The sequence below is a fragment of the Lissotriton helveticus genome, chromosome 12 (assembly GCF_964261635.1).
Source record: "Lissotriton helveticus chromosome 12, aLisHel1.1, whole genome shotgun sequence".
Lineage (NCBI taxonomy): Eukaryota > Metazoa > Chordata > Amphibia > Caudata > Salamandridae > Lissotriton > Lissotriton helveticus.
Window position 1 is genome coordinate 274,990,975 of NC_136073.1, and position 25,538 is coordinate 275,016,512.

Here is a 25,538-nt window from a genome sequence, read left to right on the forward strand (position 1 = left end):
AACTACAGATAATGGCAAACGTTTTGCTCCAAGCGACCAATCACTGTTCGGTTATACAAGTCTTTTCTGTGCTTAATGCCATCCTGCATAGGGGTTGATACCTTTTTGCAAGTTCAGGATGAGACGCATACAGCAGGAACTGGACAACTAATGCAAGCCGATAGCTGTCTCATGAGACAACAGTCCAGTTTACAAGATGGCTTAAACAGGCATTGCTGTGTGGTAGGTTTAATTTAAACCTCAGCCTAAGCCTCCCGTTCCAAAAATGCACCAGCAGTATTGTGATGCCAATGGATGCTTCATTGGAGGGCTGTGAAACCCACGTTCAGGATCTGTCAACTGAGAGAGGCGTCTGATTAGTTGGGGAATAAGCTCCACATCAATATAATGGAGTTATAGGCCATAAGGGTGGACATGCACTCGTTCCTCCCTAGGTTTTTAAGACCAGCTTTGCGGATTAGAACGTACAACCCAACCGTGTCGTATTATATAACGAAACAAGGAGAACATGGTCCTGTTCTCTCTTAGAAGATGTACAGATGTTGTGGGACTTGGCAATCTCCAACTAGTTAGACATAGCAGTAGCATATCTCCCAATATGACCAGGCAGATGCTATCAGCCGTGCTCTCCGACTGCCACAAATATTTGTACCAGCAAAATCAAGGGGATTCAAGCTTCCACAGATGGGAGTTGGCTCACAAAAGACCTGTTTGTCAACTGCAGAACAAAAACAATCTGGTGTTACACCAGCAGGTTCTCGTATCCTGGGTCCAAGGGCAACACCTTTTTGATTTTTTGATGACCAAGTCAAACATCTTAGCATATACCTCTTCTCCATTTTCCCTAATTTCCATATAATTGAGGAAGGTGAAGGTGGATCACAGTTCTCTGATCCGCATTGCCCAGATGTTTTATCACCAGTACTGGTAGAGTGACCTCCTGAGGCTATATGCACAGCCATCGATTTAGCTGAAGATTCACACCAGTGGTAACCTTCACTTAAACTCAGCTGTCCATCAGTTCCCTTCCCATGCTCCTGGGGATGTTAGAATCCACCACTGATACTTTTAATGATCCAATTAAGACAGGGTTGGGAACCTCTGGGTTCTGGGTGGGGGGCAAGGGGAGGGTACATTCTTTCAAGCAGTATCAACTGCCTTTTCAGAACCACAAGACAGTAAGTATTTTCAAAGAGGGACCTACAGAGGATATGGACTGGGGAGAAGTAGAAGTGGCCCTGCAAAGGGTTCTTCTGCGATTTAAAAACAAAAGTGACCACCTCCCCAATTACACAACACCTGTTGCGGGGCCATATACGCACTTCATGTCACACTGGGAAAGCTTTACATCAGATCAGGGGGCCCTCCATTGTGAGGGAAGGATACTGCCTAAGATTTCTCAGAACCCCTCCCAACATCTCACCATGTACTAAGTTCGTACCATCTCCATTGTGAGAAAGTACCCTCTTACTGCATGATTACCCCCACTTTTTGCTGAATTGCTGATGTCCTTTGACTGAGTTTGCCCTGGGCGCCTGCTAACCAGGTACCCAGGGCCTATGTTCTTTCCCTAAAAACTGCCTTAAAGCCTAAACCCAATTGGCATCTCTGGCCACAGGTCAGCCCCTGGTATATGGTACCACAGGTACCCAGGGCACTGTGACCAGAGAAGTCATCTAAGAGCTGCATCACGTATTGTGTCACCCCTAGAGGTCCTGTACCTTCAGGCTCACACACTGCCTTTGCAGGCTGCTTGTTTTGGTGATGAACACAGTGAAGGGTCCACATGGCACACATCCCTGCGTGCTATGCCTACAAGCTACTGCCCTGTCATTGATCAATCATCCCTCTAGCTGGGTGCACTATACCAGTGGTGAGGGTACAGGTGCATGAGCATTGTACCCCTACATTGTCTAAGTCCATTCTTAAACATTGTAAGTGCAGTGCTGCCATTAAGAGTATATGGTGCTGGGAGTTAGTCATTAGGAACTCCACAGCACCATAATGGGTACCATGAAAACTGAGAAGTTTGATGCCAATGTGGGATTTCATGAAAAATGCACACAGATGCCCTCTGAAAAACAACCTACCACTAGTGTCCAGGCTGAGTGGCTGCTTTCAGCTGCCACCACCAGACATGTTTCTGGACACCTGGGTCGAGAGCCTGCTGCTTTCGGGGGGGGGGGGGGGGGGGGCCTGGGACGAGGTGCCAAGCCTCCTCCCCCAGGATGGGCAGGGTTTTCAAAGGCGAAGCATCAAAGGCTTGACGCCTTTGTGAGCTTTCCCAGGCCAATTGCTGCTTTCAACAACTGGTCCCCACTGGTTCTGAAGCCCCACTGTGGGCGGGAGAACCGGCTGTTAAAACAAGTGAGAAAGAGGGGTGTGCCCACCTCTAACTCCACCCCTCAGGTGGGGGAGGCAGGGTGAAGCACAACTTCCAGTCCCCGCCCTCTTGCAGATTTGAGGACCCAGCCAACCAGGGAAAGGCTTGAGCCCTCCTCCCACTTGAGGGTGGCATAATTGTGGGTGTACCGACTCCAGGAAAGGGACCCATTGGTCCCAACCTTTTTACCTACCTGTAACACCACTAAATCTAGTATTTAGGGGCACCTCTGAACCTTGCTTCCTCTGGCAAAAGGAAAAGGACCGAACAGCCGTGCTGAAGGAACAAGAGGACGACGTCCAATGACTTGTCCCCAGACGTACAGACCTGTCCCCACCTCGAACCTACTCCAGCAAAATCCCGGTGTGTCCTGCAGCCAGCAACCTTCACAGACCCGGAGGACCTGCCTGCCTTCAATCCCAAAGACTCGTGAACACCGTATTTGTTCAAACACACTCCAGTTCCGCAAGGGTCCGCGGGTCTGCACCCAACGCACACGGCTCGCATTCGGTCGCACCCAGAAGATATTTGTCCCAGAGTCTGCAGTGCTTATGCAAACAGGAGGCTCCCCGTTGAAAGCTACAGGGCTTCCAATGCCAAAACAGCACTCTGCACCCAGCCGCCCCAGTGCCGCTGAGGGTGCATCTTTTGTGCTGGCCTACACCCCATTTGCCCTGAGCTTAGTTCAGAAGCTTTGCTCCCACAACCCAATGGCCTGCTCATCAGCAGCCTCCAACCGGAAGCCTCCTATCCCCCATTGGATAACATTGGACCTTAGCACTCTGCACCCGGCCGCATCCTTGACCCTGGTGGACCCCAGAACACCAACTACCACCACAAAGTACTTACCTTTGAACAGATAACACTATTTTCCTCTATAGGATAACATTGACTGTTTTTCTATGAAAAGTTTCCATGTGCGGAGTTGGAAAACCTAAAGAAATTCTTTAAAATTGTACTAACCAACAAAAATGCTTTTACTTACCTGTTTACAGGAAAGGTCCCAGTGTAGTATCCAGGTATACTACACTGTGTAAGAAAAGTAATCTGAAAGTAATGTACTGGTCATTTTACTAAAAAGCCCTTTTAAAGTATTCGTACTGTATTTACAAAGCATTGCATTTCTCATTAACAATAATGTAGGTCAAAACAAAGTGCATATTCAATTACAATCCAAACTGTAATTAGACTAGGTTGGGGGTGCACAGCTCACAAAGTCCAGGAAACCAAAGTTATATGCAAACAGTCACTTGTTTATTGAAAAATTGTTTGGTATTAAAGACCATTCAGATCAAGATAACAGCCAACGCGTTTCGCTCCCACATTGGGAGCTTCCTCAGGGCAGAATAAATAACAGAAGATATAGTCTCAATTCCCACGTTTATTGGTCAATATGACTATGTTGATGATTCAGTAGAAAGCAGAAAGATAATACTGTGGCCCGCAATCCTCCATGTAATCCTGTGTTGCAGGCTGAGAGTGTCCAGAAGGAGAGATCAATGCCAATTTGTAAGAGAACAATTCAGAAAAGAGAATCCCCAATAGGGTCTGTCATTCAGGTTGGTGGTGTCCAACAAAAAAGATCAAATGCCGCTTTGTAGAAGAACAGTTCAAAAAGGAGTGCCCTATAGAGTCTAGAACAGCTACATCCAACGTAGACCGGACGCCGACTTTTTCAAATTCAGAGAACGTATGTCGTGCACGGGTGATGGTAACTGAGTTCAATTGGAATCCCTCGAGATCGTGATCCTGGGCAACCGCATGTATTACATAGCGTCACTCGTCATCCAGGGCCTTATATTCCATCGAGTCATGGCTTGTCGTACCCGTGCAGATCCAACCTGTACTACAACTGTATATTTACTGCAAAGTTTGTATCACTTACCTGTGCCAAGCTTGCTTAGTTCTAGGAAATAAAATAACTAAAAGAATATTTTTATATCAAAACAATTGGTCTGAAGTTCAGTCTTTGAGTGTGTTAATTCATTTGCTGAATGAGTGTGTACAACGAATGCTTAACACGGTCTTCTGATACTGCCTTACTGCTCGACCACACTACCACAAATAGAGAGTGAGGTGCTATCTAATTTACCTCTGCCTACCTTTTGGGTTCCACTGAATTATGTGCACACTATACCTCACTTTGGTACAGTATATACATAGCCAGCTTCCTACACTCACCAATGGCCTTATTTAGATAAGTATTTAGTTTGGGATCAGATCAGATGAAAGTTTTGTAATGTAGTTATTCTTTTGAGTTGGTAAGGAAAGCAGCTATCATAGCTAATTGGCATGTATATTCAAACTGTTTGCAAATTATAACTTTGAAACCACAATTGCTTTGGACTCGTAGCTTATATCATTTTGTCAAACATTTCAACAGATTGGTGTTGTCTTAATGAAAAAATGCTTCTGGGCCATTTTCAGATATCCAATAAATGGTTGACTCCCATTGAGGTTAGTGGGATGGTACATACTTGCGTAATATATTTGTTAAATCAACATATAATCGGCACATTATTTTTGTTTTTGTTTGTTTTTTGGTCATAATAGGTTTTGAGACTTTGATAAAAAAATATTGAAAAATAAAAAAGTATAGAGGTTGAAGGAAAAAAATACTGAACGTTCAGATTCTATGTCAATACTTTTCTAAATGATTAGATTTAGAATGCATTTGATTTGTCAATATTTATATTTCTATAAGGTTAGGAGGAGTTTTCTTCCTTGGCTTTACAAACTAGTAGAGGTGTGATTATTGTTAGCCTTATCAGGTTTGTGCAGTGGAAATGAGTGATTATGCTAGGATCATTAACTGTTTTCTTCTTTACTCCTACAGCAACCTCTAGTACAGGTATCCTCTTGGTGTATGGGAGAATATGGAGACCTTTTGGTGTCAGGCCAGTGTGAAGAGGAGGAGCCCATCCAGGTACACTGAATTTATGCAGTATTTTAGATCAAGACAGGTTTTTTAGATGGAGAAACAAGGGGTAGAAATTGATTGCTCATGGAAGACTTGGGTTAATTGCCAGTAAAGGGTCACATGGTTGATTAAAATATTTCCTTTTGTTATGTGAATAAAAAATTCTCATTTGATTCTGTATCATGGGAAGTTTTGTAGATTAACATGATGTGCAGAATATCATTTGCTGTTGTGCCGGTGCTAGAGATCGCGGGTCACCCGACCAATAATTTCGCCACTTCCGGCTTCGGGCCCATATATTTCAAATCACCAGATACATTGATCGGATGACGTCACAATCTACTACCAATAATTGTGAGTTCCTTTTCTATTTTCTAGTGTACCTGACTTACCATCCACTGTTACGGGTACCTATGACCACAATGGATCAGGGAGCTAGCTGTAAAGGAAAGGCAGCAAAATAATATACTCTTCAAAAAATGACTTTACTTTCATAAAATGACCACGGACAACTAGAAGTTTTATAAAGTTTATATAAAGTTCAAATCAGTGTGAAAATCCAACTTACATTGAGCAGATAAGTCAGTGAACAAAAACACATTGGGATTCAAGAGAAATGCGACTGGGAACCTGCTAAGCTAGTAAACTAACCATGACAGAGTGAACACGGGAGAGGAAGAAATAACTAGGGCAAGAATCATTTATGCTATGGAATGGGAAAACTTAGAAAACTAAACAGTTCGGTTAACGTGGAAAATAGGACACGCTATAACTTCAGAAGATCTCTTCCTTCAGTTTTAGTACGAAGATTTATAGTATACATCAAACCAGTTATAAAACTGTAAACAGGAAAATTATTTGTAAAAGGAAGGGTAACCTAGGAACTCGCTATGAAAATAAATGCATACGTTTCATGAGATGCAATGAGTTGCGGAAAGCATGGAAAAACTTATCATATGCAAAGATATGTCTTTATTGAAGCAAAGACAGAAAAATAGAAAGGTGCAGTTTCAAGAGATTTAGAGCGATATTTACCTAGACTGGTGTGGAAAACCAAACCCTGGCCACGGGTCAGTTAAGGACAGGAAACCCTCAAGGAAGGATACCCCTCAATGGACAGCAGGTGCAGAATGGACACCCAGGACAGGACAGGAAACCCTCAGATTAGGATCAGGACAGGACCACCAGGACACGACCTGCACCCGCAGTTTGGAAGCAACGCCTGCGCTCCACCCTCTCTGCAGCTTATCGATCAGAACCCCGATTGGGTCAGCGAACTCCCAGCAAAGTGCTCCGCCAGCACTTTTAAGGTTTAGTAAAACCTTAGTCTATGGTCAATTTCGGACAGAGTGCTCCGCAGCACCTCTGTATCAAGTCACCTATTGAGTACGTTGGGTCAGTGACAGGTCAGCTATTCAGACAAGTCGGACAATTTCCCTAGGTGAACCCAGGGTAGATATACTGTTTTGGGACAGGGTACCACCCCCCAAATGTTGCAAAGTGTCAGAATCCCCAATTTCGATTGGTCCTAAGGTAGGTTTTGGTTAACACACCAATCAGAACAGACTATTGTGAGCCCTACTTAGCATCCTAAGGTGCCGCCTAGCAAGATTGGGGTTCCCATGAGAAAGTCGCACAGAATACAATTCAAATGACTACAATTGTATCAGACTAGGAACATTGGCTCCATCCTCCTGGGTCAGAGGTAGCGCTCTCAGGAGCCTCTTGACTGTGGCTGCCAGCTGGCTGTATTCCACGGTCCATGGTCGACTCTGGCCTTGCATCTGGAGCATGCGCAGAAAGGACCTTCAAAATGGCTCACGACCCATTCGGACCCCCATTTCCCGTGATACATGAAAAGTAAGCGGAAACAAATTAATACATAGAAATAAATGAATGTATTACATGTCGTGACTTTGTACTTCAGATTTATCATAAAAAAAATATACTATGCAATTAGATATTAGTAATATATACACTAACACGAGAGCAACTGCACGAGCATCACCACGTTATCACGAAAGCTGCGTATTACGCATGCGCCCCCTTTCCCTCCAGAACTACCTCTACGTAGAGTCACGCGAGTGTGACTAACGCATGCGCAAAAGCGAAAAGGCAAGCAGCGGCCATTTTATGGACAAGGGTTAGTCGTCTTAGTAATACACATAGGCAAGCTTCTATACTTTTCACGCGTATCCAAAATAAAGATATTAATAATAACGTACGTTGGTTATGAGGTTATGACAAGTCGAGGTTCATGAATCGAGCAAGTCGCGATGCGAAATCTTGCTCTATCAATCCCCTCTTTGATGATATTTACTATCATCACACATAAATGGAACCAGATGCCAACTTTCTTTCACACCTTGTACAACTCTATCTCTTCCAACATCCGATTTAATTTTTCCTTCTCATTTTTAGTAGGGTGAGAATGTTTCACCCTTTTGTAAATCTGATTATTTCCTCCAATTCAAGCTCATCCGCATTCCGTTTCACTCCTCTTGCATTCACCTGATACTTCTTAGTATGTCTTCGGCATTTGCAACAGACGAATATGAAAAATAGGATAAGACCTATAATTCCAATTGGCATCAGTACTTTGAACAGTAAGCTTCTACCTAGGTTAGCAAACCAATGACCTACATTTGAGAGACCATCAACTAGTCTCTTCCAGGCACTGTCAACCTCGAGTGGTTTGAGTTCCCTTTCCAAATTAGTAATGTTTTTCACATATCTTTTGAGCTGCACGCTCTTATCCGGAATGTAAGTGCAACAATGTTGCGCTTTCAACATCCGGCAGACTCCGCCCTCTTTTGCTAATAAGGTGTCAAGAGCAAGTCTGTACTGCAAAACCATTGATCTGATCGCAACCATTTCGGTATTGACCAGCAGAAATCCATGAGCTGTGTCAGTAGACAGCACATCCACTACTGTGGACAATTTGCAAATTCTGTGAGTGTTCAGAACCACTCCCACTCCAGGTATCAGTGCACTAAAAATACTACCCATTATTTCACCTACACTTTCTCTTTTACTACGCACTAAGCCATTAGTGTTTTCATTGCTTCCAGCAACTTCATTCACATGGTATATTTTCGGGAAAACAATGCCAAAGTAGCAGCTTCCATACCAGTGATCCGGCAATTTGAAATAAGCCTTGTCTCCACATATATAATAAATTCCAGGAAACACAGGCTCTGACCCATTTTTGAATCCCCAACCTCCAATTACCTTGTAATTGTGCTCACATTGACTGGAACCAATGAAAATGTTATTATAATAATCAGTCTTCTCGCGGTGAAGACAGAGTTTCCCTTTCTTTTCAAAATCCAGCAACAGAGCAGGCCCTGCCTCCCCAGTTGAGGTGCTCCCCATGTCCTCAGCCCATTTAGGAGTTTTCTGTCTTTTGTCATTGGCCTTTCTTTGGAAACTCTCTCTTCTTTTCTCTGCCATGTTTAAAAATATCTTCTCTTGTTCATGCAATGAACAGGTCAGGTTGTCTCTATGTGCTTCAGCTATGTCTATATTGCCTATAGTCAAAAAGTAGTCTCCCATATAGCGTATTACGTCACTTTTGGTATGTACAGGATTCAGATTTCCACGAATGGGAAGTTCAGAAAAGATCACGTCATTGTTAGAGTAATAGTACTGTAATGGTCCTCTTTTGTAAAATAAACTTGCTAAAATACTACAGGAAATTCCGTATGTCAGGGGCAAGTGATGGTATGTCACGCCTTCAGCTACAGAAGTAGGTAGCTTCATGCAGACATAGCAATCTTCTATCTCCATAGTCTCTACATAATGTACTAACAAGTTTGCGAAAACATTTGAGTGTGTCTGATTCCTAACTCCGTGGTAATGTAGTCCTTCCTCATCTGATGCATCTAAGTCTCGTTTTGTCTGTCTGAGTGTTTTCTCACGTCTTTCTACACTTCGTGTTGTCAGTTCTTCAGTGTCAGTGATCTGAGTAGGGGAAATATTAGTATTTTTACTAACCATAAAGGGAATGAAAACTGTTAGTCCTATCCAAACTAAAACAACTATAACTATACTACATACACATACCTTGCAGCATGTTTTGCAACTAGGCCTTCCATTCGTTCTTGACTCAGACATTTTGGCTCAGAAGAAGTTTCTCAACCCCTCTTTGTAAGTTTACACAGGCAGCTTACTCTGTGCAACCTCAAGTGAGCTCGTCTTCCTCTTCTTCGGAGTACTCTGCAACCTGTTCTCCGTCACTTTCGTCAGTGATATCAAGTTCCTCAAAATTTTCCAAGATTAAGTAGGTCCACTCTGGATCCTGATATTTTTCGTTTTGTCTTTTTATCCGCTCACTCCTTCTCTTAGAGCTATCTTCAGGTATTTCTGCAATTCGGGGACTTCTTCTTAGATCTGCAAGTTTCTCTTGGACTGTTTTGATTCTTAATTTCAGTCTCTTAACATACCTTGGCTCAAGGTGTTTCTTTTTCTTAAGTCTTTTAGCCTGCACTGTGACTTGGCTTTCTTCTAATGCTCTCTTATTTTCGCTTGTCGGTGGCGCTTCTGTTTCTGTTTCTTCCCTTCCTGTCTGACTAGTCCCAGGTCTTGTATCTATTTCTTCTGCCTGGTTACTAAGCTGGCCTGGTTCAGGTGAATTTTTGTTTTTGCTTTTGAATGTCTCTGTTTCCTTGTCCTGAACACGTTCTTCTAATTCTAACTAATCCTGCTCGAGCACTTCAATCCCTTGATTTTCTTCTGCTCGAACTATTACACTATGCCTAGTCTGTCCCTTTTCGACATCAGGAGTCAGTGGAGGAGTATCGATCACTTGTTCTGTCCCTGTCTGACCTCCTTCTTCGTCCTCAGACTTGATGTGAATCTCAATGATCTGAGGGTCTTTGCCTGTGCCTTGCTCGTCCTCACTATTCCACTCTCTGTCTTCTCTTATTCGCTCTCTTGTTCTGAGTGGGTCTCCAGAAAGGTCGATTATGGGTATCCAATCTTCTGGCCAGATCCTCTGCAGCTCGTCATCAGCTACCTTCGGACCAACATCTGTGTGACTCTCAGCAGTACTGGTGCTTGGCCATACGTCATCAGTTACCTCTGGACCAACGCCTACAGGACCCTCAATGGGACTGGTGCTCGGCCGTCTGATATCAGCTACTTCAGGACCAACCGCTGTAGAACCCTCAGCTGGACAACCTTCGGCTCCAGGTTCCTCGTCGGGTATCACTTTCTGGGTATGGCTGGCATGGATCCACTTGGGAACGCCTGCACACTTTACCGCTGTCGTGGTGACCAGGATTACTTGGCGCTTTTGTCCCCACCTCCGTGCAAGGCAACTCGAACGAGTATGCTTCTTTATCTTAACCCAGTCACCAGGAACCAATTTGTGAACTGGTGTTGTCGGGTTGGCGACGGCGTCTGCCCCAATCTGGCGAGAGATAGAACGCACTTGGTCACCCAGTTGCTTGCAGTATTCAAGTACCAAATCATCAGAAATGCTTAACAGTTTGTATCCTGGTACCCATGCTTGTCTCATCACTCTTCCCATCAAAATCTCATGGGGGCTCAGGCCTGTTCTTCGATCTGGAATGCTTCTGAGTCCCATCAGAACAAGAGGCAAGGCATTTATCCAGTTCAAGCTAGTGAAATCACATATTTTGGCCAATCTATTCTTGATGGTGCCATTTATTTGTTCTACCACTCCAGAAGCCTCTGGATGATATGCACAGTGCAGTTTGTGTGTGATCCCAAATGCTTTGCAGAGGTGAGCCAAGATATCATTCTGAAAATGTCCGCCTCTATCTGAGTCAATAAAGACTGGAAACCCGAACCTCGGTACTAGCTCTCTCAGCAATAACTTGGCTACTGGTATGGCGTCGCATTGTGTGGCAGGGTAAGCTTCCACCCACTTTGAAAATAGGCAGACAATGACAAGGACATATCTTTTTCCCTCACAACGGGGCATGGTAATGAAATCTATTTGTATTCTCACAAAGGGACCCCCTGATCTCCCAATTTTCATCAGCTCAACTTCTGTTCTCTTGCCAGCGTTGAACTGCTGACATGGCAAGCACCTCTGGCAAAGGGACTCTGCTACCTTCCTGAACTTTTTGTTGTACCAAGTCTGTTGGAATACCAGAACCATGGCATCCCTACCAATGTGTGATCCTTCATGTATCAGTCTGGCCATTGGGGCAAGTAGTTGTCTGGGTAACACAGCCATACCATTCGGGCCCACAATGACACCATCCTCACGTCTCGGTCTACAACCTTCTTCCTTCCACTTCTCCTTTTCCTCCCAGGGCGTCACATGCTGCCATTCTCTCACTTCATCCCATTTAGGCACTTCTTCAAACATTCTAAGTTGGCAGCTGTTTCCAGGCCCCCCCCGTTTTGGATTTATGGTCATGTGCTCCATAGCACATTGTTTTGCCACTCGATCAGCAAAATCGTTTCCCAAAGATACAGGGTCAAGGCCCTTCTTATGAGCAACACATTTGACCACTGCCAATTCCTTTGGTAATTGAATTGCCTCTAAAAGGTCTTGAACAACTTTTCCATTTCGAATGGGGGTACCTGACGAAGTCAGGAATTCTCTTTGGAGCCATAATTGGCCAAAGTCATGCACCACCCCATAACAGTACTGGCTGTCAGTATACACTGTTATTCTTTTGTCTTTTCCCAATTTGCAAGCTCTAATCAGAGCGATCAATTCGGCTACTTGTGCAGACTTTACTCCAAATAAATAGGACGCTTCTTCAATTTTCGTTAACGCTACCACAGCATAGGCAGCACTTAGGCCCCCTAGTTCATGCCTCAGGCACGAACCATCAACAAACCATTCCTCATCATGCACAGGCAAATGAGTTTCTTTAATGTCTGGGCGAGGTTTAGTACTGAACTCTGTCAGATCAATACAGTCATGTTCATCATCTCCCTTACCTTCCATTACCATTGATTCAGGGAGTAGAGTGGCGGGGTTTAAAATATTGCATCTGGGGATGACAATGTTTGCAGCACCCATGAGAATCCTCTCATATTTAGTCAGCCGACTAGGGGTGAGATACTGAGTTTTGGTTCGGGTCAATAGAATCACAACTGCATGTGGAACATACACAGTTACAGGATGTCCCATGATAATGGACTCACTCTGTTCTAGACTGGTGCGGGTTGCAGCTACTGCTTTCAGACATCCAGGTAATCCAGCAGCCACTGGATCCAATGTGGCAGAGAAATATGCCACAGGCCTTCTGGTCGTGCCATGTTCCTGAGTCAGGACTGACAATGCACAATTGTCACGAGTGTCACAGAATAGGCCAAACTCCTTGGAGTAATCAGGCATCCCTAGAGCAGGAGCTGGTGAAAGCGGTCAGGCTCTCGTCATTCCATTTAACTGGGTCTTTTGCTCCTCTCTTTGTCATCTGAATCAAGGGCTTTGCAAGGACTGCGAATCCCACAATCCATTGCCTGCAGTAACCTACAACTCCGAGGAACATTCTGATTTCTTTCTGAGTACGGGGTAACTGCATATTTTGAATTATTCTGACTCTCTGAGGTAACTTTTCTTATGCCTTTTTCTATCTGGTGTCCCAGATACTTCACTGATTTTGAACAGAACTGTAATTTCTCTGGGGCCACTTTATGTCCCTTTTCACTCAGGTGATTCAGTAGGGCAATGGTGTCAACCACACAGTCCCTATGACTTTTAGACGCCACCAATAGGTCGTCAATGTACTGGACCAAAACGGACTTTCCAGGTAAGACTAAAGTTTCAAGACATTTTTTCAAGATCTGATTAAAGATAGAGGGGCTCTCTGTGTACCCCTGGGGGACCCTATTCCAGACATACACGTGACTGTTGAAAGCAAATGAGAAAAGAAATTTGCTGTCTGGATGCAATGGAATTGAAAAGAATGCATGACATAGGTCTATCACAGTGAACCATTCAGCATCCCAGGGAATCTGATACAGGATCACTGCTGGGTTCGGGACAATAGGGCAGCAAGGGACCACTATCTTGTTTACCTTTCTTAGGTCCTGAACTACTCTGTACTTGCCATTAGGCTTTTTGATGCCCATAATGGGTGAGTTACACGGGCTACTCATTACTTCCTGTATTATGTTTGCTTCTAGCAATTTCTGTATTTCAATGGCAACACCTGCTCTCACTTCTGCACTCATTCTGTAAGGCTTGGTATTGGGATACACTGCATTCTCTCTCATGGCTATTTGTATGGGGTCTACGTTTTTCATTAATCCCACATCCTTTCCTGTAAAGTCCCACACTTCTGGTTTCACTGTCTGCTGGAGTTCTTCAGGTAAGTCCTGTATAGTCATTCGTTTTATTTCTGAGTCAGGTCTAATTAACATTAGCTTGTAGATACCGTCTTCGTCTGGAGTTTGAATTTCGACGCCCTTTGGTGTGCAAAAGATGGTACAATTCATTTTGCACAGCAAATCACGTCCCAGTAAGTTTACCGGACTGGTATCACAGACAACAAATCTGTGCATTTGTTTGAAATTTCCAATTGAGATCTCCATGGGCTCGGTAACATGTGTACTAATCAATTGATTAGATACACCCACTACTTGGATGGCTTCTCCCGAGAGGGGTAGGTTTGGAACGTCCACTGTTCTTACAGTAGAACGGGTAGCACCAGAGTCCAACAGGAAGGTGACATTATTTCCATCAACCTTTCCTTCAATGTATGGTCCCGACTGGTCCACCGGCAAGGAGGCGCCAAGTACGCACTCCTCGTCCTCCCCTCTCAGGCCCCGTCAGTACTGGTCGTCACAGAAGAAAGTGTCGTTCAACAAATACTGCGAAGTTGCTGCATTTCTATTTTCATTCCCTCCCCAGACTTCTACGTCATCACCCTGTGGTGATTTTCCCTTAAAAATAGGTTTTGGCGCTCTGGGCACTTGGATCGTTTTTACCTGCTGCTGGGTCTTTCTTTGTTTTTCATTCTGCGTCTGTGGAATTAAATCAGGTGTTTGGGCATTATCATCTTGTAAATAGGGACACTCGTCTCTCCAGTGTCCAATTTCCCCGCACTGATGGCAAGGAAATTTTTTCTTAGCTTCCTCTCTACTCATTTTAGGACGGGGTTTTCCTCCACCCCCACCCCCAGTGCTTTGGTTCGAGGTAGTTTTGTTCATCTTGTTTAACTGCTTTTCCTGCTGTTCTGCGAGCTTTACTTGAGCCCACATAACCTTCTCCTTGAGAGCCTTTTTCTTTTCTGCCATCTCGTCCTCACAGTACTTTGCGTACCGTAGGACCTCATCTATCTTTTTAGTATGCCAACAGATTTTATTATCCTTTATCCATTGACAGATTTCGGGTCTTAAACCGTTTACAAACCTGTAAATGAAGTGTGTCATGTCCTTCTTCTCGATGTTATCTATACCACTGTATGTTTTGAACACCTGCAACAGCCTTTCATAAAAGGAATGCACTGTCTCGTCTCTTTCTTGCGTGGTTCTATCTATCTTGGTCCAATCAGTTTCCTTTGCGGGCACCTTTTCTTTGAGATATTGAATTACCTGTTCATATTTTCTCATTACTTCCTTTGATGGTTCTCCTGTTTTATCATCTCTCGCGTATTCCTCACTAGGCCAAGCTATGGCTATTTTACACTCGGTCCATAGATCTACAGGGACCACTATGTCGAAGAACCCATCCAGGTCCTTCCCCAGGCATTTTTGCACTTTTACGAATCTTTCTACCTGCCTATACCAATCCACGGGCTTTTCTCGTAATTTCGGAAAATCATTAGTAAAGGATACAATATCCTGCCTGGACCATGGAACGTGTACATATTTTCCACCTGGTACTTCGCGCATAGGGCATAACTGTTCTGGTTTGTCAGCTTCTTTTAGGACAAATTCGGGAGTTGCCTGCCTAGATCTGGCCTCATCCTTTTTCTTGACCCATCTGGCTTTCCATCTTTCCACATCTCCCCATTTTTGTAATACTGTCAATAGTTCTTTGACCTGTGCTTTCTTCCCTGAAACATTCACGTTTTCCAAATCCTTGTCTGAGAAATCTGCTCTGTATGGTTTCTGCAGAGGTTTTGATTTTGAAATATCTATTCCCATGCTAGCAGCAGTGTCTGTCAGTTTTTCATGAAGTACTCTGGTATTTCGGGTGAGACTCTTGCAGATAAACAGCATTTCGTCTTCGGAGTAGGTATTTAATCTGTCTAATCCTACGTTTCCTGCCATCAATTCCTCTATTTCTATTCTCAGCTTGTAGAGATCTAAAGGTTTCGTTGGGGACGCTTGTTTTTCAAATTCTTGACTCCATCTTTCGATTTCTTCAGGAGTCACCAATGTGACACTCTTAGTACCTGAGGTCGATTCCATTTGAATTTCCCTCGCATTAAACGGATTATGTATTTTCTGTATCCTTTTTCCTACACTTCTAACGGGCAGATCTAGCAGCGAGACCTCCGACTCGCACTCACTTGTCTGGTCATCTACAATCAAGGGTTCTGGTCTGGGCTGTGCTATGACGGGAGTAATGACTGGAGGGTTTGGAGTCCCTTGACGGTCCCTGTACAACGGAACCACTGGTCCGATAGTTACTGGGATCGTGAAGGCTTCAGGACTTGTATTTAGCTGTGCCATTTTCTGTATTATCTCAGCTCTCTGTTTTGCTAGCGCTTCTCGCTCCTTCTCTTCTAATAACCTGTCCAATGATTTGTCATGTAACACCTGTGGGGTTAGAGTGGGAGCATAACTCGGGGCAGTGGGATGTGTCTCACTCGGTCCTCCCCCATAATTAGGTCTTGGGAACAAACTTCCTGTGCCTAGAATTCTCGGATCCTCCTCATCCTGTGGCTTTACTAATGGTATTCCTGAACCTAAGGACCTCCTCTCACCTCCGTAGGGGGGACGAGAGCAAAAATCTCCTTCACTTGGATATCCCATCTCCCCACCAATTGGTCTCCTTGGGTAAATACTTCTGGTTTCTACGGGTCCTAGATTCTCAGTATAAGGAGGAATTGGATAATCCCCTCCTACACTTGCGGACCTGACCTCTTCCCTTTGTAGAGGTCTCCGGGGAATATCCCCTGCACTGGAAGGTCGGTGTCCTTCATTATAAGGAGGCGGACTTCTCATGCATATGTCATCTAACAATTCGTCATCTGATTCTCCTAGCGGCCCCCAGTGTTTGGATTTCTCTGTCCTTTTCCCTCCCCCAGGAGGATCTTCTGCTGGCATCATGGGAAACAGTCCCTCAACAATCATATTCTGCCTCCACTGTTTCATCTTTTTGGCTCGGGCTTCCTGCTTTAATTTTGGGTAAAACTTAGTTAACCCTTTATCCATTCTGGGCTTGTCCCTCTCGAAAGCCTCGATTTCCCATTCCTCTAGTGCTTCGTACTGCGTTAATCTTGGTCTGGGATGTAACTCATTCATTCGGGTTCTCAGATTAAATAGAATCCTGCTGTTAAATGTTCCGTCTAACGGAAAAGCCAATACTCAGTCATCTTTCGTGTATTCCGCCCAATTTTCCAACCATACACAGGTATTGTACCCTTTATCGAACATCATGAAAGATGCGGGAGTATTCGGTGGTGGAATGACAACGCCTTCTCTAGTTTTAATCGGCTTATCTTTCTTGAAATAATTCTTTACTTTATTTACAAGGGACAATTTTCTCTTATTTCCGTACATAATGTCGTATCTATTAGTCTTCCACTGATCTCTCCCAAACCCTAGGTATCTGGGATCGGGTCTAGTCTCCGGAGTATACGTGTGCCACATACGATTTCTGCAAGCGGCTTTGTTTACAAGTCACTCCCAATCCGAATGCGTCTTTTATTTTCGTGCGGCCAATAAAATGCACAAGTTCAAATAATTTCGACCAATGGGTGCGCGGCCCCTTCGTGAGACAATTCCCACGCTCCGGCGCTCACCCCTCCCTTACAATTCCAGCTCCACTACCAGCCCGCTGTGTCTACCAATCCCAGCGCGGCACGGAGTGACGTCATAGCGGCTTCGCGACTGACTCCCTCCTTCACAAGGTAACGGAAACTTTCTTTCTAAAGTGCTTAGTGCTTGGTTATTTTACAACAATTACACATTCGCCACCGTACTCAAGTGTCTAGACAGAAAGAAAATTTTCACTGCAAGTAAACTACTTCCATTTACTTTTCACTCTCTACGGATAAGTCTTCTCTGCCTACCCTTCACTCTAGCATCGCAGAACCTGTTACTCCCCTAGACTCATCCACTTTACCGGGATATATCCGAGACTAAGGTTTCCCCAGCGAGCCCCTTTGCTTTCACCCAAGCTCCGATGAACCTGCTACTCTTCCGATGTGACCCTAAATAGGTTTATGCCACAATGGGAATTTTGCCAATGAACCTCGTTACTAACATTTATTCAAACATGCATTCAGAAAAAAACCCTAGTTAGCGCTTCCAGTTCTGCCTAACCTGCACCAACTTTCCTTAGAGTAGGTGACCTTAACGCGAATGGATTCTATTCACCACTCGCTATTCAATTCCCCGGGGATTCCAAACAAAACATTTAACAGTTACGAACGAATGGGTTAATACATATATCAATACAATAATAGAAAAAACAATTAAAAACATTTCATAATTTTTCAAGCAAGGCATTTCACGTGGGTGATCAATCCAGGGAAACACTTGTACTTTTAGCAGCAGTTTGTCATTTGAACTAGCAGCGTCCAACCTAGCTAGTCTAACTAGTCCTACCTAACCTTTAGCTATTCCCTAACCATCCTCGATGCTACGAGAAAATTACTGCTAGAGATCGCGGGTCACCCGACCAATAATTTCGCCACTTCCGGCTTCGGGCCCATATATTTCAAATCACCAGATACATAGATCGGATGACGTCACAATCTAATACCAATAATTGTGAGTTCCTTTTCTATTTTCTAGTGTACCCGACTTACCATCCACTGTTACGGGTACCTATGACCACAATGGATCAGGGAGCTAGCTGTAAAGGAAAGGCAGCAAAATAATATACTCTTCAAAAAATGACTTTACTTTCATAAAATGACCACGGACAACTAGAAGTTTTATAAAGTTTATATAAAGTTCAAATCAGTGTGAAAATCCAACTTACATTGAGCAGATAAGTCAGTGAACAAAAACACATTGGGATTCAAGAGAAATGCGACTGGGAACCTGCTAAGCTAGTAAACTAACCATGACAGAGTGAACACGGGAGATGAAGAAATAACTAGGGCAAGAATCATTTATGCTATGGAATGGGAAAACTTAAAAAACTAAACAGTTCGGTTAACGTGGAAAATAGGACACGCTATAACTTCAGAAGATCTCTTCCTTCAGTTTTAGTACGAAAATTTATAGTATACATCAAACCAGTTATAAAACTGTAAACAGGAAAATTATTTGTAAAAGGAAGGGTAACATAGGAACACGCTATGAAAATAAATGCATACGTTTCATGAGATGCAATGAGTTGCGGAAAGCATGGAAAAACTTATCATATGCAAAGATATGTCTTTATTGAAGCAAAGACAGAAAAATAGAAAGGTGCAGTTTCAAGAGATTTAGAGCGATATTTACCTAGACTGGTGTGGAAAACCAAACCCTGGCCACGGGTCAGTTAAGGACAGGAAACCCTCAAGGAAGGATACCCCTCAATGGACAGCAGGTGCAGAATGGACACCCAGGACAGGACAGGAAACCCTCAGATTAGGATCAGGACAGGACCACCAGGACACGACCTGCACCCGCAGTTTGGAAGCAACGCCTGCGCTCCACCCTCTCTGCAGCTTATCGATCAGAACCCCGATTGGGTCAGCGAACTCCCAGCAAAGTGCTCCGCCAGCACTTTTAGGGTTTAGTAAAACCTTAGTCTATGGTCAATTTCGGACAGAGTGCTCCGCAGCACCTCTGTATCAAGTCACCTATTGAGTACGTTGGGTCAGTGACAGGTCAGCTATTCAGACAAGTCGGACAATTTCCCTAGGTGAACCCAGGGTAGATATACTGTTTTGGGACAGGGTACCACCCCCCAAATGTTGCAAAGTGTCAGAATCCCCAATTTCGATTGGTCCTAAGGTAGGTTTTGGTTAACACACCAATCAGAACAGACTATTGTGAGCCCTACTTAGCATCCTAAGGTGCCGCCTAGCAAGATTGGGGTTCCCATGAGAAAGTCGCACAGAATACAATTCAAATGACTACAATTGTATCAGACTAGGAACATTGGCTCCATCCTCCTGGGTCAGAGGTAGCGCTCTCAGGAGCCTCTTGACGGTGGCTGCCAGCTGGCTGTATTCCACGGTCCATGGTCGACTATGGCCTTGCATCTGGAGCATGCGCAGAAAGGACCTTCAAAATGGCTCACGACCCATTCGGACCCCCATTTCCCGTGATACATGAAAAGTAAGCGGAAACAAATTAATACATAGAAATAAATGAATGTATTACATGTCGTGACTTTGTACTTCAGATTTATCATAAATAAAATATACTATGCAATTAGACATTAGTAATATATACACTGACACGAGAGCAACTGCACGAGCATCACCACGTTATCACGAAAGCTGCGTATTACGCATGCGCCCCCTTTCCCTCCAGAACTACCTCTACGTAGAGTCACGTGAGTGTGACTAACGCATGCGCAAAAGCGAAAAGGCAAGCAGCGGCCATTTTATGGACAAGGGTTAGTCGTCTTAGTAATACACATAGGCAAGCTTCTATACTTTTCACGCGTATCCAAAATAAAGATATTAATAATAACGTACGTTGGTTATGAGGTTATGACAAGTCGAGGTTCATGAATCGAGCAAGTCGCGATGCGAAATCTTGCTCTGTCACCGGGAGGAAACCTTGAGCACAAATTCCTTATGTAGCTGTTCAGAAGAGTAGAAACCATTTTTGTCATCAAGTAGTTGTGGCACTCTCAGCTTCTATTACCCACAGCTTAATATTAATGTTCTTTTTGTAGTCCTGGCAGGAAAGGGCAAACTTGTTTCTCTATATGACTGAAAATATTTCTTGTAATATGACCAGTCAGGTTTTTTTTTAATCTCTTTCAACTTGTGCAAAATCTGTCTTCTCAGGAGAAACTCCTATGCAGGCTTGCGTGCAGCAGCCCACTCTGCTTGAAAGGCATAAACAGAATGCTTTAAAACTTAGCTGCTAGAAAAGATCGAATATCAGCCCCCTTAATTAACAGCATATTTCGTTATCAAGTGCATTATTTTCTGTAGATAGTTAACACATCCTTGGAATAATACATTTTCTCTAAGAACCTCAATTGGACATGTTCTGTAACAGATCTAGAAACCAATAAGTTACCTAGATGATCTTACCATAATTTTTCAGGCTTCTTGTTCCTAGGAAACACGACAGTGGTATTCCCACAAAAAGCCTCTTACAAGTAAGGACCTGACAAAACAAGGTTTTAGCGCAAGCCACAATACTGACGAGGCCTAGGAATGCCACACTGTGCCTCCTGAACAAAAAAGAAAGTCTGCCACTCCTCAGTGTGAAAAGTTGCACAAATTATGTTTTATTTTTATCCTCCATGACCTAACACAAATAGTAAAAATAGTGCCAATATCCCACGGAATACTGCTATGATTAATCAGTATGTGGTTGGGCTTCATTGGATCTCAAGACAGCAAATAAGGAATTGGATGTCAGAATTAATGCATCTCCCCACCAACCTCTCCAGCTTTTCAATACAGAACTGTGTCCAATACCAAAGCAGTGTGGAAGACAGCAATACCAATGGATAACAGGCTACAGTTAGACTTCTTGAAGGTTATCACACAAGAAACTCAATTCATACTATTTTTCTTAAGAAAGAAAAAGTATATTCAAGTTTGAGACCTGCACTTAGTGCTATAAGCATTAGTACCATCAAGTTTGTGCTCGAGAAATGCCCTACTGATAGGTCTCCCTAAAAGTATGTTAGCAACATTAAAAATTGGTCAGTATGCTGATGCTGTGCGTAATGCTTCTGTTTTCCATTATAAGGTCAATGTGTTTTCAATACTGTCTTACTGTGCTTGTGCACCTCTACACCTAAACTCTATTAAATACACAGCAGGAAAACGTATCATATATTTGTGTTCATAGGCATTGGTCAGAAACTAGGAATTGTGTCTAGATATTTAATAGATAAAAAAGAGACAGACTGCAGCAATCATTGTATGTGCTGCCTCGCGATGTTTGGATTTCTTTCCACCTCAACTTCATCAAGCCCTAATCCTCAAACTTGCCTAGATAAAACTGAAAATACTCCACCAAAACAGCTCCTCATAAAAATAACCTAACCATTGCAAGCTAAAAGTATCACACCGTACAGGAAAGACTTGCACATTGCTACATTCCCACTAAGTCCCCTGAAAATGCAGTCTGAGGTCCATCTCTTGCCCCTGTAGACAGCAAGCAACTTAAAGAGATGGAGTGACAGCAAACTGCATATATTTTAGCAATTACTTACATGGACGGCCTTTGTCTTGCATTCCCGACATTGACCCTACTCCATTCTCCTGCATCTCCACATACTTTCATCATTGTGTGTCTACCACTGTAGCTGACATCACTAGCCAATGCAAGCTTTGAATATAGTCATAATGTGGTCTCTTGCCACTACTCATCTGTAGATCAAACTGAGCAGCCATTAAACCTGCTCAAAAAGGACCTCCTTGTAGCAAAAGGTAGCATGATCTTGTTATAAATGTTTATCTGAAGAGCATCTTGTACTTGCAGTTTAACATCACTCTCATAATACTAAGAATTTGTGGCTGGCGGTGGTGTGCACGCGCATAGTTCACATGAACCGTATGGGATCCACAGCTGTTTTGGTAGACTTTTCTTTTCCGCTTACTATAATCTCGCCGGAGCAATGCGCAAGCGCATTGGCTCAGGCGAGACCTAAAAATTGTACCCTTTGTCCTCAGAAAACTTTTTGCCAAGTTGGTGGATGGGTGTAACTTCTATAATTCTTTTATTTGTGTGAGAGCATCGGACTACGTGATGCAGGCCCTAGTGAGAGATTAGCAGTTGGAAGGAAGGAAGGAAGGAAAGCTGTTCAGTCAGTATGTCACAATACTTTGCTGTCCACTTGTTCTAACTGTTCCACATATGTATCTTCTGCAACACTTTTCTCTCTCATATGTTCATGCTAATCACTGTCACTCTTTGTTTTTATATTAGCATTCCTGTGTACACCACAGTCTCATAATAAATTCGATATTCGTACATGTTGAAAACTTTAAAATCCTATCTGTAGACCATCAGTGATCATCATTATTAGTCAGAATTTCATAGTCTGTTGTTCGATTTACCCTCTACTACACGAAGATTAGTAATTGTGTGTAGAGCAAAATGCCAGTGCCAGGCAAAGCAACACAACACTACATTTGAGCCTGCAAGACCAATGAAGTGAGAAAGACAGTTGTGTAAAACCATTCTGTGATTTGTGAATCTGCAAGGCTTTTCAGGAGTCAAACACTAGTAATTATTTGCTTCAAAGATTGTGCCCAGTTAATCGAAGACCAAGGCTGTTGCTTGACCAATGAGCAAATAACTTAAAGGAACGTCGTTGTGCCTCTGATGTATTTGGTAGGTTTGATTCCCATTGTGTGACGCTCCTAAAGCTTTGTTTTTTGTACACTACTGAATTTGTGTATTCAGCGGTACTTCGAGCTCTAAGAGAAAAATATTTTTTCCTAGCATGTGTTGATGTAGAATCACATTCTCTGCATATTTCTGCCATCTAGGGATGGGCACAGGAATTTGCAAGTTGTTCGAAGAAGTCTTTCAAATGGTTAGATGTATGCGGATTCCTCAGATTTTTAAATTTACTATTTAAAATATGGCCTCTGCACCGTGAAATTTATGTGCACACGCAGAGTGATTCTTGCACATGTGGAAACATGCTGGGGCCTTCATAGCATCGTGGCCCGTTTGCATGTGTTTGTCATCGCACTGAGTCTGTTTTTGTAGACCTTTTTTCCCAGGTGGAGTATTTTCTCATTTGGGTGAGTAATGGGTATCTACAATGCTGCCCCTGGTGGATGAGGAGTAATGAGAATAAGGAAGTAATGTTTCTTTCCACATCTTGCTGAAAAAAACACTTAACATTGTGAAGACGATTCGTTTTGGCTAGACTTACAGCTTTGTTCATGTAGGTAGCCTTATGTCTATTTTAGATTTAGAAAACACTTATCGTCACATGACCATGATTTCTTCCCACTTAGAATTTATTGCAACATTATAGTTTGCATCTTGGACTAGTATTTTTCATAATATACATCATTTAAATTCAAGAGTTAAGACAAATATTTTCCATTAATCCATCTGTTCATACATACATTATTAAATTTCTCCTGTAAACTTGAATGATAACAGTACCTATTGTTCTCATAGATTTGCATCAATCATAACTAGACAGATTAACCCATTGAATATTCATGCTCAGGTAAAATCTGTATTTGTTGTCTGTGTAAGTAGTGCCTTTTAAAACATCGAGCCCAAATGGGCAAACAGTACCATAGTGGCGCTTACATCTTTTCGATTAGATCTGTCCACTATCTCTATGGGAACATATCAAAACATGGTTACTCCAAAGCTTGATTTGTATATCAAATCAAAATCAGTTAGTCATTATGTAAAGAAAAACAAAGTGCATCTGCTTATACAATATCATTGTTTATTTGGATTCCAAACTTGATCTCTTTAACATACTAAGTTTATGACTGTTTCTTAATTTGTTTCATGGGATCTTGAATTTATATTTGGGATCGTAGGCCAGCTGGAGAAGAGAATGGCACCTTCTGATTTTCTTTGCTATTCTTAACTGCTATTTTACTCCCGTTTACTTAACAATATATGTATATTTTTTTTTTTAACCACAAATAACGTATTAACTGGACGTTATTATCCTATGGTATCACTTACTGTCATATTATACATGTTCCCACCTCTTACTCCTGCTACAGTAAACTGATTGCTTACCATCTCTACCAAGAAATATATAAGTGTTCTCAAGGAGTGACTTGATGATCTGTTAGAGTGCATTTGTTTGGTTACTGAAGTATACCAGCCGTAAACGGAACATATACAGAATATTGCTCAGTACCCACTGGCAGCCGCACTCGAAGAAAGATTTACTGTGGCTTTAACATCGGCTCAGCACATATACGTTGTGCCCCAGAACCATTAACTGTATTCCACCAGGCAAAAGTGTTCTAGGAGTCTGTTGTTAAAAATCCTATATTCCCGATATATAGTCTTGATGCTATCTTTACTGGTGCTGTAGTTTTCTATTTCTTAAATGAGTTTATAGTCAGCAGTGATTAATTAACTGCTACTCTTCTTTGCCACAAAAGATATACATTGCTCTCCCTGAGAGAACTTTGTATTGTTGATTGCATTTACCCCATCTCGGTAGTACTGGGTTTATACCCTATGTCTAACGCCATTAATACTGACATCATAATGAACAGAAAATGTGTTGTTCCACCTTTCAGAAGCAAAACTTGATCTTTCAGTACAGCATAAGATCCTTGCTAGTGAGATCAGTCTTGCACTTGTTATATCGGCCATACCTGTGGTTCAGCAAACAAACATTCATTTTCTATGCTATAGAGGTATCAAATGATAAAGGTAGGCAACAGTTCTTTCTATTCTAGCATACAGCACAACATAGCTGACCAGAGGAAAACCGCAGCCTTCTTTCTTAACTAAACGTGTTCTTATTCTTTAAATAATCAAGGTCCTAATCTCGGAGAATGCACCTCATTCTTTTAAAGAGGCTAATTAAATGTTTATTGCTAAGCAGGTGTGTGCAGCAGCGTAGACTGTGTGCATTCAGCCCATATGCATTTACCATTCTGATGGCATCCACATCTCTCCAGTTTATGCCCATCCTCAGCAGGTTTTATATTAATCATGGTTTGTTCCTCAGATTATTAGCCCAACTAAAGCTATTTTGGTCCCCATTTCTCTGCATCAAGGTAAACCAGTATTTGTTTGAAGGTGATATAAAGGAGAAAGACAAAGAGCCAGTGTCTTTAAATGCTTGTTGTATTCGAGAGCAACAATATAAAAAAACTCAAAAGATCAATGATCTCACTGTTTACTGGATTTTTCAAATGGTGTGCATATTCTGCCATTGTAAATAATGTATTTTAGAAGAGAAGGTGCCTTTGTGAGCCGAATAGCTTTCCAGGTAAGTGCCTATGCAAATCTGGAGAAGCAGCTCACCTT

At 42.8% G+C, this 25,538-nt stretch overlaps 1 protein-coding gene across 1 annotated transcript in view; it reads left to right on the plus strand.

The window, feature by feature from the left end:
• AP1G1 (adaptor related protein complex 1 subunit gamma 1) overlaps positions 1-25,538 on the plus strand; it is an 803,442-nt gene that overhangs the window by 627,101 nt on the left and 150,803 nt on the right. Inside the window, exon 16 of the mRNA XM_078671300.1 lies at positions 5,220-5,309. Within this exon, the coding sequence (XP_078527426.1) occupies positions 5,220-5,309 (90 nt within the window). The remainder of the gene's footprint in view (positions 1-5,219; positions 5,310-25,538) is intronic.